The sequence below is a fragment of the Myodes glareolus genome, chromosome 19 (genome assembly GCF_982192425.1).
Source record: "Myodes glareolus chromosome 19, mMyoGla1.1, whole genome shotgun sequence".
Lineage (NCBI taxonomy): Eukaryota > Metazoa > Chordata > Mammalia > Rodentia > Cricetidae > Myodes > Myodes glareolus.
Genome location: NC_142044.1, coordinates 16,139,705 through 16,152,644, shown reverse-complemented (window position 1 = coordinate 16,152,644; position 12,940 = coordinate 16,139,705). Strand labels below are relative to the sequence as shown.

At 40.9% G+C, this 12,940-nt stretch overlaps 1 protein-coding gene across 1 annotated transcript in view; it reads right to left on the bottom strand.

Moving 5' to 3' along the window:
• Slc30a8 (solute carrier family 30 member 8) overlaps positions 1 to 11,348 on the bottom strand; it is a 34,958-nt gene extending 23,610 nt beyond the window's left edge. The window contains exons 1-2 of the mRNA XM_048457288.3: positions 10,998 to 11,348; positions 2,225 to 2,424 (exon numbers count right to left, since the gene is read on the bottom strand). Of these exons, the coding sequence (XP_048313245.2) occupies positions 2,225 to 2,424; positions 10,998 to 11,068 (271 nt within the window). The 5' untranslated portion in view covers positions 11,069 to 11,348. The remainder of the gene's footprint in view (positions 1 to 2,224; positions 2,425 to 10,997) is intronic.
• Between the last annotated feature and the right edge of the window lie 1,592 nt (positions 11,349 to 12,940).

Below are 12,940 nucleotides of genomic sequence, written 5' to 3'. Positions count from 1 at the left end.
GATAACAGAAACTTCCAAAATATTGATCACTTTTCATTTGGGAGAGCAGAGTGGGGTCGAGCACAGAAGCGGCGTCTGAACCAGTCTCTTCCAGCGGCACACGCTCTTGTTATTTTAGCCCCATGGTCAATAGCATTTCAAGCCAAAGAAGAACGCTGAGAATTTTAAAGACAGATGTAGGATGATAAGAGGTACGCTTAGAACAATCAGCTTGATATCGATGCAGCTCAAAACTCAGCAAGGATCCTTCAGTATCCATTATATCCCTTACCTGGTGCAATCACTTCTGACACTGAAGGTAGAGCTCACACAGTTGGACGCCCGGGAATCAGAGAGGAAGGGGGACTCCATGTGGATAGCTGCCCATGCCTACCGCACTCAAAACATTTTGATTTTAACGCAAAACATTTGAAAGAGCAAAGGAGGAATCGTAGAAGCACAGCTGAAGGAAACGAAGGCCCCACGTGACACAGTTTCACGCTACACAAGATGGAAGAGGGGAACGGCCTTCCTCTGAGATCTCAAGAGCAAAGCAAGGAATTCTTTTTAGCCACTTCTATTTGGCATGCTCTGGAGACCTTAACCAGATGAACAAAACAAAGGAAAAGAAAGTATTCCAATAGGAAAGAAAGGAGTGAATTTTTTTTTATTTGTAGAATCCTTCTTCGATTTCTACATCTAAATATACTCTAGGGATATATGTGCATGTGTATATGTATGTGCATACATGTTTGTATATATGCTGTCTGTGTGTGTGCATTTTTGGGAGATGTTGGTGGATTTAAAGAGGATTGGAACTACCTATTGCTTTGTCAAATTATTTTGCAACTCCATCAAGCTTTCAATCTCTTTCCTCAAAATATATAGCATTTGGTATAGAAATTGTGTGATACTGATTATTTTTATAAATTTTGACTAAAATGCTATACATCAAATCTGTGGTTGTTTTAGATTTGTTCTGAGGTTTTATCTGATTTTTAAAAACTATGAAAGTCTGAAGAAGATTCCACAGCTAGAAGCAACACGACTCATTCTGGAAGCTAGAAAATACCATGCAAAAACGAAATTGATAGAGCCTTTTTTCCTCTATTCTGTTCCTTACTTATTTAGGCTTCTGTTTTGGTAACAGGATTGGTGTACGAGGTCCAATGTCTATGTTTTGCTTTCATTGGTTAATGAATAAAGAAACTGGCTTGGCCTGATAGGATAGAACAGAATTTAGGTAGGTGGGGAAAACTAAACAACATGTTGGAAGGAAGGAGGCGGAATCAGAGAGATGCCATGGATCCACCACAGAGAGACACTGGGAATTTTACCCAGTAAGCCACTGCCACATGACGATACACAGATTAATAGAAATCGGTTAAATTAAGATGTAAGAGTTAGCCAATGAAAAGCTAGAACTAATGAGCCAAGCAGTGATTTAATTAATACAGTTTCTGTGTGGTTATTTTAAGGCTAAGCTAGCCAGGCGGCCGGGATGAACAAGCCGTCCCCTGTAACACAGGATAGAAAGGAAGCACCTAAGATGTCAGTAGCAGTGTGACGGGTAGCAGAGGGAACAGGATTGCTTTTAATCGTGGAACTATCCCTCTAGTCCCAGCAAAGATTTTTGAGGAGTTGGAAGGAAAATCATTTTCATTACGGGCTTCCATACTGGTGAATCATTTCAAGTGTCTGAATGTAGGTTTGACAAAATGATTCAAGATTAAGAAAAAATATCCATGTCTTTCAATCCATTATTTCCATTTTTAGAATCCCTTTCAAGGGATTAACTAGAAGAGTAGGCAGAATTTTATTAAGATTTTCTTCATTGTACAGTTCAGAAGCAGGAAGAATCTCCCCAAATTTCTATCAAGAGAGAAATGTGAATTAGAGTGGAATGTATTGTTTGGGAATAAACATATTTTTAAACAGTGTTTAAGAGGATGGACAAGAACATTCAGCCTGGTCCCAGTTATGTAAACAAACAAACAAACAAAAAACCCCCAAGAGCTATGCACAGATGAACTATAGGAAATACCTGTGGTACTATAAGAGGTGATCATTTGAATGTGGCATAATAATGAATATTGTTTTTCTTCTATTTTGCAGCTCGACTACTATGGACCTACTGTCATTCTATACGTGCTGAAAATATTAACTATTTCTCTTCAAGAACAACTTAGTTGTCCTTCCCGTCACGATGCAGGGTCCTGCCCGAGTTTTCCTGGGTGGTACTCACCGACCACTTCTGCCACCATGAAGATGAAGCATATTGCTGAAGCAGCCCAGAGTCTCCTCTTGGCATGCACTTGCTTGCTCGACCCGTTCTCTGTGGCCTTGGCGTTGCTGTGGCAGTGATAGATGCCTTCCGCCTCTGGCTGCTCTGGCCTGTCTCCAGGACACCGATCTTTATTCACAGGTTTCTGTGGAAGTTCTCTGCTGAGGATGATTTTGACAGGAGCAAGAGGTGAACACGGTAGCAAGCACGCACCTCCCTGACAGCCCTACTCACTCTCAACGTGGCTCTAAGGACACTGGCAAACTAGCAAAGGAGTTATAATTCAGAGTTCTCCTTACATTTCCTTCTGGGTTCACAACTGCTCTCAGCCACTACTTTTGTGGAGCTAAGGGAACAGAAGGAAACAGAAGGAAAGAAACAGAAATACTTAAGGGCCAGTCTTTCTTTGTTTTTTTAATTTCATTTTACATTCCAGTCACAGTTCTCCCTCGACCCCTCCTCCTGACCCCCTTTGCCTTCCCCTCCCAACCCACCTTCCATCCACTCCTCCCAACGGGTAGGGACTCCCATGAGGAGCCAACAAAGTCTGTCACATTAAGTTGGGGCAGGATCAAGCCCCTCCCCGCTGCATTAAGACTGAACATTACATCCCACCGTAGAAAATGGGCTCTGATTGTTTCATTATGAAAAAGATTCTGCATATGGACAGATCCTGCCACCACCATCATCAGGTTAGATTGTAAGGCATAAGCAAATAGGCATCAGTAGGCCGCAATACCTGTTCAGTATTGAGGGGCCTGGGGACCCTCAGACACCTCACCATTCTTTACCTCTACTAAATACCCACTCACTGCCATGGTGAAAACTAGATCCTTCTTCTGCTTCCCAAAACAGTAACTATTGCTCCTGCTCCAACACAAAGCTTAATTTAGGGACTCCCCTGGAATCATAGATGGGGGGGGGCTTTTGATAAAATTTAACTCAAATGTATAGTTTCTTAGGTGGGGTAAGTGAGTTTCATAGAGGCAATGTGACTCTCTAAGGTCAAATATGCCAAAACAAGACGACGAAACCCCACTGTTCTCCCTCCACAGACTAGCTGCTGTCTCAATATCAGTGTACTTAATCTGCTGGTACACATGACAACGTCCACGGATCTTGAACTAATAGGATTTTTAAATTCATAATTTTATTTGAAAACACTAATTGGGTTCTCAGAACTGAGGCCTTTACAATTAGAGCTCTAAAAGTTAAAAATTTTAAATTAGCTTTTATTTGAGGGCTTATTTCATTTGGATTATCACCATCTGGAATTAAAAGTTTGATGATCTGGGCTTGTCTAATAAGTATTAGGATCACTCTAATTATGGTCATATTTGAATTTTTCTGAAAATAGAATTTACATATCATTATAGAAAATGTGGAATTATAAAAAAGAGGACAAAGCAGAGAAAAAAAATCACTGGTAATCATACCCCCAAAATACAATTACTGATATCTTACTAGAGAGTGTTATAACACATGAATAGATATTTTATACAGTGGGAATCAATATTAGCTAGAATGGCATGAAGTATGTACAGAAAACAAAAATCGTGTGGAAAAGTTAATGCATGAAAATTATTGGTTCTGCTACTGAAAACACCTAGAGGAACCCAGGCATAAAGCTGCCTGCACAGGGCCCCAGAGCCTTTTCTTTCCTTCTTGGCCATTTCTGATACTCAGAATGGTTTTCTTCCTGGCCTGGAAGGGTTGTCAGAGTTTATCAGCTATATTCCTGAGTTTTCATTGTGCAAGTGGAGAAGTTATCTGTCATGCCCCCCACCATGAGCTCATGAGTTTCAACTCTTGATCTCCAGCCTCCGCAACTGTTTTGGAGGTTTCAAGTATGGGAACTGACTGCATACGTGGGCTCTAGGACCAACCTATGAGTTTTGTAACCACTCCTTGATTTTGGTCTCCTCTGTGCTTCTGGTAAAATTATGAGAGCCCCAGGTGCAGGCTCCCATCACAAGGGAGCTACTTTACCATGTCACAGAAGACTGAAAGCTCAGGAAATCTTTTCCACAGCTAAATCTTTCCTCCCTTAAGTTGCTTCTGTTGGGTGTTTGTCACAGAAATGAGAAAACTAATATAATATTCTTTCTCAAAACTGCCCCCAAGAGTCTGGAGGTAAACCAATTGTGTCAAATGAGAGCTGCTTACTATATCCAGAGGGCTATTAGCTCAGACCTCACTACATTTAGCTGCCTAAAACCAACCACGCTGACTCCTAGAGCTGAGAAGAAAACAAATTCTACACATACACACACCAACTTGGCGCAGTGCGGGTATTGTCTCTATACTATTGTGTGAAAAACAACATGTTTACTTTTGGCCTTTTAATTTATACAATTTTAACATTTCTGCCTTAAGTACCTTATCAAAAAGGTATGCCTAATCCAAAATTCATAGGTTTATGCCTGCGTTTTCTTTTAGAAGATTTATAACTGCATAATGTTAGCACCTACCTTAATGCCTATGATCCATTTTAGTGAAGTTTTTTTTAGTATGGTGTCAGAAATATACACAGATTAATTATTCAGCCTGTGAATATTTAGTGCTCTTGCTATTCCTATACAAAAATACAATTACTTTTATTATTTATTGTTTACTACTGCTTTACAGAACTTACTAGATCCAAAGTTTGTCAGTGTATTCTTTGACATTTTTATATGTAAAATATGTTATCATTTGCAAATAGAGTTTTCGGTTTTCCTTTCTAACCTGATGCCTCTCGTTTTGTTTTCTTGCATCAAAGTTCTGGCGAGAATACACAGTGCAATGCTGACTGGAAGCGGCGAACCTGGGCATTGTTATCTTCGACCTGGTCTGGAATACTGTCAGACTTTCTTCATAATTATTACACTCCATCTTAGGGTCGACAGGAGATTCTCTTTGGGACTGAAGAGATGGTTCAGGGTGTGAGTGCTTAGCACTTTGGCAGAAGAACTGGGTTACAGTTCTGAGAACATACGTGAGGACTCACAACTACCTACCAAGTCAGTCAGCTCCCAACTACCTGTAATTCCAGTCCCAGAGGACCTCAGTACCCTCTTCTGACCTCTCCAGTTATGTACACTCAAGTGTACATGTGTGCGTGCATGTGTGTACATGCACACACATAGGCACACACAAAAGTCAAATAAGTATTTTAGTCTGAAATGTCAAGTTATAAATCTGATTGCTTGTGTCTTCTTTTTTCATTAGTTAATTCATTTTGGGTTTTTTTTTTTTTTGAGACAGGGTCTCGCTATGTAGCCCTAGGTGTCCCAGAACTTACTATGTAGACCAGGCTGGCCTCAAACTCATAGAAATCCACCTCCTTCTGCCTCCCAAGTGCTGGCATTAAAGGTGTGCACCACCACGCCCCTCTGGCTTGCTTCTTCTTATACTTCACTAAGTGTGGGTCTCCTTCTTCCCTCAGGATCACTGACCCCGAGGTCCACGAGGGTGGGGAGAGCAAAAGTTGGGGACACAGTTTGGATGCCCGTGGATATGATGGAGACAGCTCTCTAGGATAAGATGTCAGTGAAGCAGCTCAACTTCGTTCCAAAGTATAGGAAATATACAGGACTGGGGAGCCTGGGGACAAACCCTAATTTGCATTAAGTGGCAGACTTCTATCGTAAGGCTTTGTATGTGGCAGTAGGGTACTATAGCAAAGCTTGTAGTACAGGTCTTTGTCACCATGAATGGGGGAGGGGCTTCTAACAGGAAACTGTGCCAAGCAAAGGTCATGCTAGAGATAAATCAGGCCTCCAGCCCCTGGGACAGCTTTCAAATAAGGTCATTCTTTCGGGCTTAGAGACATTCTCCAGATAGGTAAGGTAGAATGTAGTAGGTTTTGCTGGGAAGGGAGTCCCTCTGTTGCCAAGCTTTGTAGAGAGCTGCCAGGCCTTGATAGACTGTCACCTCTGACCATCAAGGCCTCCCAACAACTAAGTACAAAGGAAATACCAATGAATATACACCAAATTTTGGAGGGGCATTGCTTAAAGACATTTGCATTTATTTCTCTCTCTCTCTCTCTCTCTCTCTCTCTCTCTCTCTCTCTCTCTCTCTCACTCTCTCATACTACTATCACCAAATTAGTGAATTTGGCTATGTGCCACAATTTTCTACTGTCCTGTTCATTCCCCTTTTTTCCTTACTTTCATTGCAGTAAGTACATAATTATTGCTTTATTTATTCAGTTCGAGAACACTGAATTTTTGTTCTGTCAGCTAAGTCAATATCAAGGATCTGTTATTAGGTCCTTTGAGTGATTTCTTTTATTTTACTTATTAATCCTTTCCACCCTACAAGTTACATTTTGATGTTACAATTTCTATTTCTGTATTAGTATCTTCTATTTGTGGATTGCCATCCAGGCTCTCATTAATTCTGTAAATATAATTACAGCTTGTTCTTTTGATATATTATAGTAGCTGCTATTAAAACATTAGAACTTTAAGGCCAACATTTAGAATCTTTTAAAGGCACTTCCTATTAAGGGATTTTTTTTTTACTATTTGTACATTTTTCCCTGTTTCTTTGTGCCTTGTGATTTTGGTGAAAGTCAAAATATTTAGAATATATATTGTCATGATGCTAGATACTGATCCTATGTGGATTTTTTTTAGTTTTTTAATTACTAGTATTATTATTTCTCATTTGGTGACTTGGCTTATGTGGTTTAGCAGCAACCATTTCCTCCGGTTTCCCATGCCCGTGAATCCCCTGTGTTCCTTGAGGAGCCCCATCTTTGCACATGTGTATCTTCACCCCCTCCCCACCTTCCAAGTATGGTGGTCCTTTTAATTGCCCTTTCTTTATTCGTCTCTTTCCACATCCTCACTATTAAGCCTAAGGGTGTTCTGTCTCTGCTAGTTTCTCACCCAGAGTTTGGGCTCTTTAATTGACTCCCAATTACTCTGCTGCTTTCAAAACTGCTCTAAGATATAAATTACTCCACGATGTAGGCGGTTCCGTTAAATTTGGGGTTTCTGTTATTCTGCTTGAGCTGTAAGAATGCCTGACAGTATGGATAACTTAACACAACAGAAGTGTATCTTCCCACAGGTCTGGGGCTTAGACCTTCATGGTCAGTTTGCTAGTAAATATCGACACCAGTCACATTCTTCTTGGCTTAATCATGACTGTCTTCATATATCCTCTCGTGGCTTTTCCTAGTTGCTCACACAAAAATAGAGAAAACGAGCTCTTATGGCTTGTCATATAAAGCACCCCTTCCTGTAACGACCTTTAAACTTGGTTACATCCTTAGAAGTCATGTATTTTTAAGAAACCCACATTGGGCTGTCAAGGGCGAAAACGTGAATTTGGAGCGTGGGGAATCCAGACATCCAACTCATCACACACCCTCGGCGGGGTTACTGTGTGATGCCCGTCCGCGGTCAGCATCCACTCCAGAAGGGTTTACGCATCTGACATCCCCGGCCGCTGCTGCTCAGCTTTAGCTGCCCTTTCACTACTTTATTGCTCTCCAGAAGCATCAGGGCCAGGCTTCATTTCTCACAGAAATAAGAAAAAATCCTCTATTGTTTTCATCAATGTTGTTCTGCTGGAAACAGGCAATTTCTCACTCCTTACTGAGACTCAGTAAGTTTTGTGAACATTTTGCTCTTGGTTGTCTGTGTGTGCCCTTAGGACAACTCCAGAGATAGCGAACACATAAAACTTGCCAGTTAAGTGTTTGCTAAGCACTGGAGAGATAGCTCAGTCAGTAAAGCGCCCGCCTGGCAAGGAGAAGGGCCTCAGTTTGATCCTCAGAAACAATATATAAAGCCAATTGTGTGGCACGTGCTTGTAATCTCAACACTGGATAAGCAGAAACAAATGGATGTGACCAGCCAGCCTAACCTACTTAACAAGTTGCAGGCCAGTGAAAATGGTGGGAATCACGTGAGGGATGTCCTCCGCATTCGCATTCACACACAGCAGTACACCACACACACACACACACACACACACACACACACACACACACACTGTTGAAAAGATTCTAGCACCTTATCTTGCTTCCACTGCCTTTCTTTTGGGTTTGGGTTTGGTTTTGAGACAGGGTTTCTCTGTGTAGTCCTGGTTGTCCGGGAAGTCAGAGATTCGCCTGCCTCTGCCTCCCAAGCGCTGGTATCAAAGGCACGTGCCACCACCGCCCAGCTCCACTGCACTTCTTAGCAATGGATCAAGAATCGCAGAAGGAGAGGGTACACCCTAGTGAACATGGCACACACAGAACTCAGTATGCCTTTTTCTTATGCTGAAGTATGTACAAAGATGGCACCCAGCAATGCTTGTCATGTTAAAATCTGGCCTTGAGGCTTGATATAGCCTGTTAACGTGGGAACAGTGATGCTACTGTGGGCTTGAGCGAGGTGACAGCTGCCAACTTCCAGTCTTGTACTTTTTCTGTCCTGAACTTCCATTTCAAAAAATCTCAGGCTGATGCAAACATAGAGAAAAGTAACAAAGACTCTAGGCAAACATCAGCATGAAGACCCCAGGCATGTGAGGAAAGGCAACTTGGATCTCCTACTCCAGACACCAGAAGGAAACGGGCTCTTGAGCAAACCAGGAGAAAGCCATGCCTAAGTTTTCACTCGTAGAACTGTGTGCGATAAGTCACCAGCTCTGGGATTAGTTCTTTGCAAACCAGCAGCTGTTGGAAACAATGCCTCTGTGGAATTCGACAAGGCTTCTTTCAAGATTAAGTATCTCAACAGCACATAACAGTTTAAATAGGGAGCTCATGATGGGTAAGAGAAAGCCTCAGGGAGAGAGGAGAAAAAGATTGCTAAGAGGGAAGGCTCAGAAATGAAAGAAAATGCATGAGAAAGGGGGCTGGAAGAGGTGGGGAAGGTCTAAAAGATCTGCAAAGATACAGACTGTCCTGGGAGCAGTTAGACTAGGTGCTGAGGCCATACAGAGTGTAGGTGCAGGAGAGGCTAAGACATTAAACTGACTAACGAGGTCAACTTTCAACTCAGCCATCTGACCTTACAAAGGCGTACTCTCTTTTTGACATTCATTTTCTTCAGGATTTTTTTAAAAAATCAGGATTTTTTTTTAAAAGAAAAATCTGTTCAAGATTTAATCTTTATATTTGAAAAGACAACACTGATTTTATGGCTCTTAGAAGTACTATGGCTTGAAAGCCATACCTCATTCACCCTATGAGGTAAACAAGACCATTACTATAAACTGTTGACTGCTTGTATTACAGAATTCTAATAATCAATTTTAATAGGAATTATTGTTATTTCAATAATATAGAGGCATTCCTAGGGCCAACAACATGTTGCCCAGTGTTTCTACCTGAGTTCATATGAGGCTTTGCTTTTCAGTACTTATGAGATCAATAATTGGCACCTCAAAATTTCTAAGAAAATTATTTCTTTAATATTTGATAATGAATGTCCATGATGTATGCCATTCATTTGTAAAACTAAGTTTTAGAAACTCCTTAGGGAAAGTTCTCTTTGCAGTTTTAATATATGTGATGTGATCAAATATAACATTATTTTTAGATTATGAATTTGGTTCTACAAAATAAATGAAAATATTACATATAGTTTTAATAAGTACATTTTCTCTTAAAATCTGCTCTACCTGAGTCTATTTCAAGTTTTTGCTTAGCCTCTTAACTCCTCATTGGCATGATCTCCCCATATATACCTAGTTCTTTTTCTGACGTATGTCTTTCTTTACAAGGTATACATACATCTTTACTTATTTTGCAATGGTCTTATTATGATCAAATTTTTCTTACCTCTTCTTTTCTTTTGTTTTTTCAGGGCTTAGAATTGAACCCAGGGCCTTTGGCTAGACACACACTCTGTCTCCGAGCTACATCCTTACACCCATTTCCTCACTGTCTGTATAAATTTCCCTCAAATCTGTTGTGATTCTATTTTGCTTTGTTGAATCGTTACTCTATCATTTCTGGGATGAATTTTTGTTCTCATCCTCAAGCCCAGGTAAACCATAGCTTCTCTTAATGTTTTCTCCTAAAATTCTCATTAAATGTCTCTAGCATTATTCTGTACCTATTCTGTAATCATTCCCATTCACAATTCATATTAGCCTTTTTGTTTTAAATAAGCAGACATCTAGGATTAGAAAGATTTTTCTTTTCAATTATATATACAGCACATAAGATAGATATGTTAAGTCAATAACTGCTTTAAATGAAAATCAAAGAATATATTACACATGCTACCATTGAAGACCTTAAAAAAACTGGAACTATGGAAACATTAAATCTAGCTACATTTATTACAGGTACATCTACCTGATAAAAAAATAATCCATTCATTAGTTAATCTTAAGATACATGTAACTCTGGTTTTGAGCCATCATTGAAAAGTATTATTTTTTCCTAAATATAATTTTGACAGTTTACTCTTTAACTTAAAAATAGGAAAATTTGAATAAAGCAACAGTAAACAATTAGATTGCTCTTGCATGCTTTCTGTAACAAAAGCAAACGAATAAAAATGCCTGAATGACTGTTTCTTTTATGAACGTATAATATTTAAGCAATCGAAACAACTATATAGACTACAGTATGTTTCAGAGTATGAATCATACAAATCGGACAACTCTTCTGAGATGCTCCAAAATGATCCCAATTTGTAAAGCGGGAGTGTACCATTCTAAAGTAATAATATATGTTAGCTGCTGTGTGCTCCAGCCACAGAAATGACAACACAACCATGAGTGTTGTTACCTGTTTAGAGGGAAGGTGTACATCTTAGTAGCTTGGTCATTCACTAGGGAAGTTCTCTCGAGAAACTCCATGGCATCCAGAACAGGAGCTGTTGCTGTTGTTGTTTGATTCACTGTCCAGTTTGGAAGCAAAGGAGCCCTGGGATTCCTATATTCACGCAATAGGAGGGGAAGAAGCTTTCACTATTGCATTCACAGGCCTCCTATATCAGTGTTGTTAGTAGGTCTGTGACAATTAATCTTCTTCGAAGATCACCTGGACTCCATCCATCAGCCACAGAAACTGTTTTTCTGGGAGCCTTGAAGGTGGAACCATAAGATGGCTGTGTGCATGTGTATGAGTGCTTGCATGTGTGCTTGCGCGTGCGTGCGTGTGTGCATGTGTGTGTGTACAGATGCATATAATGTGTGGTCTTGCTGGGCTTTCTAAGGGGTGGAGCTGCTCAGGGATTACCTGGTAATGCTGTTGTAGCTCACTGACCTTCAGAGCACACCTGAATGAGCTGCAAATAAACACCCTGCTGTCTTCTCTACATTAGCCTCATTTTATTTTCTTTTTGCTTGGTTTCTCCTCACAAGCATGTCTCCTGGGGGTTAGTTCAGAGACCACCTATAAACGGCTGTCAGGATTTTACCTCTCCTCTTTTAGGACCATTTCAGAATTTTCCTCCTGAAATGGGGAGCAAAGGTCATTAGTCACCGAGGTCTAAGATCTGAACCTTTCTGGATATGGCATCTTTGAAACTCCTTGACAAGCTCCCTGCTAGGTAAATAACACCCTTCACAATAAAGCACATCTTCCTTGGCTGTCCCGCCCTCAGCTGGGTGGGGAAAACCCAGCCAGGCAGCGCCGTCTGTCACAGCAGTCACAGTTGGTTAGGAATGGAGCCTTCTGCGTTGCTCCCAAAAGAAGAAGTCACAAAATTCCAAGGATTAACAAATTGTTTAATTGCAAACTACTTTTCTTTCCACCGATGATCAGAATCAAGAGCCTGCTCCAACAGCAGTCATTTGAATACAGACCAATGATCTATAAAGACTTAGTGGGGGAAACTGAGGCAGAGCAGAGAAGAAAGGGCCCCAAACCACTGAGTCCTTGGGGCTGTCTCCCTTTTTATTCCATCTGCTGGAAAGTCAAAGGGCTTTGACTCCAGAATAGCCTCTAAGCTTAGGGTGATGGGAGTATGCCATTTGGTTGAGCACAGATGACTCTCTACGCTCTGATAGGATCAATGTTCTCCTTTACGAGGAGAGTAGGATGTTGGTGGCACTGGGAGTCGACCATGAGAAAGAAACCTCCCTAGTCTGTGGGGAGCCACGCATCCAGCAAACCACAAGACTTCAAATATTCTCATTCATAATATTAATTCTACAGGCTCTGTATAGAACACTATTGTCTGACTATTAACTTTACTCTGACAGTGAAGGGTAAAAAAAAAAAATAGCTCCAGGGAGGCAATCTGCCCTTGTTGGAGATGGCATAGATCTCAGAAGCTAATGTCGGTAGAATAAAAACCAAAGTATTTCCTTCTCACGTACCCTAAGTTACCTGAGAAAACTATCAAGTTTGTCTGTAGAGACAAATTAGGAAACAGCAGAAAGCGGCCACTAATCCATCTGGATGACACCAGACTCTACTCTGCGGCATGGATCATTGGTGTACAGTTTCTGGCACAGAGGAGAGAAATCAAACCTAGAAGGACGAGTGTGGAAAAGACAGGGAAGCAAATACAAATCAAGCAGAAATTCACTAAGGACGAGAGGAAGGAAGGATCGCTGACACTGGAATACGTGGGCTGTAGATGTCAACAGAAAGGAGCAACCCGTGAGTTTGAGACTGTTCCATATGCTTTGCTATTAGAATACATGGATGTGCAGGCATATTTGTAGGTGTTCATGGCTCTGTGAGTACAGTGGTCACATACCTTGCCACGTGGGTTGCCC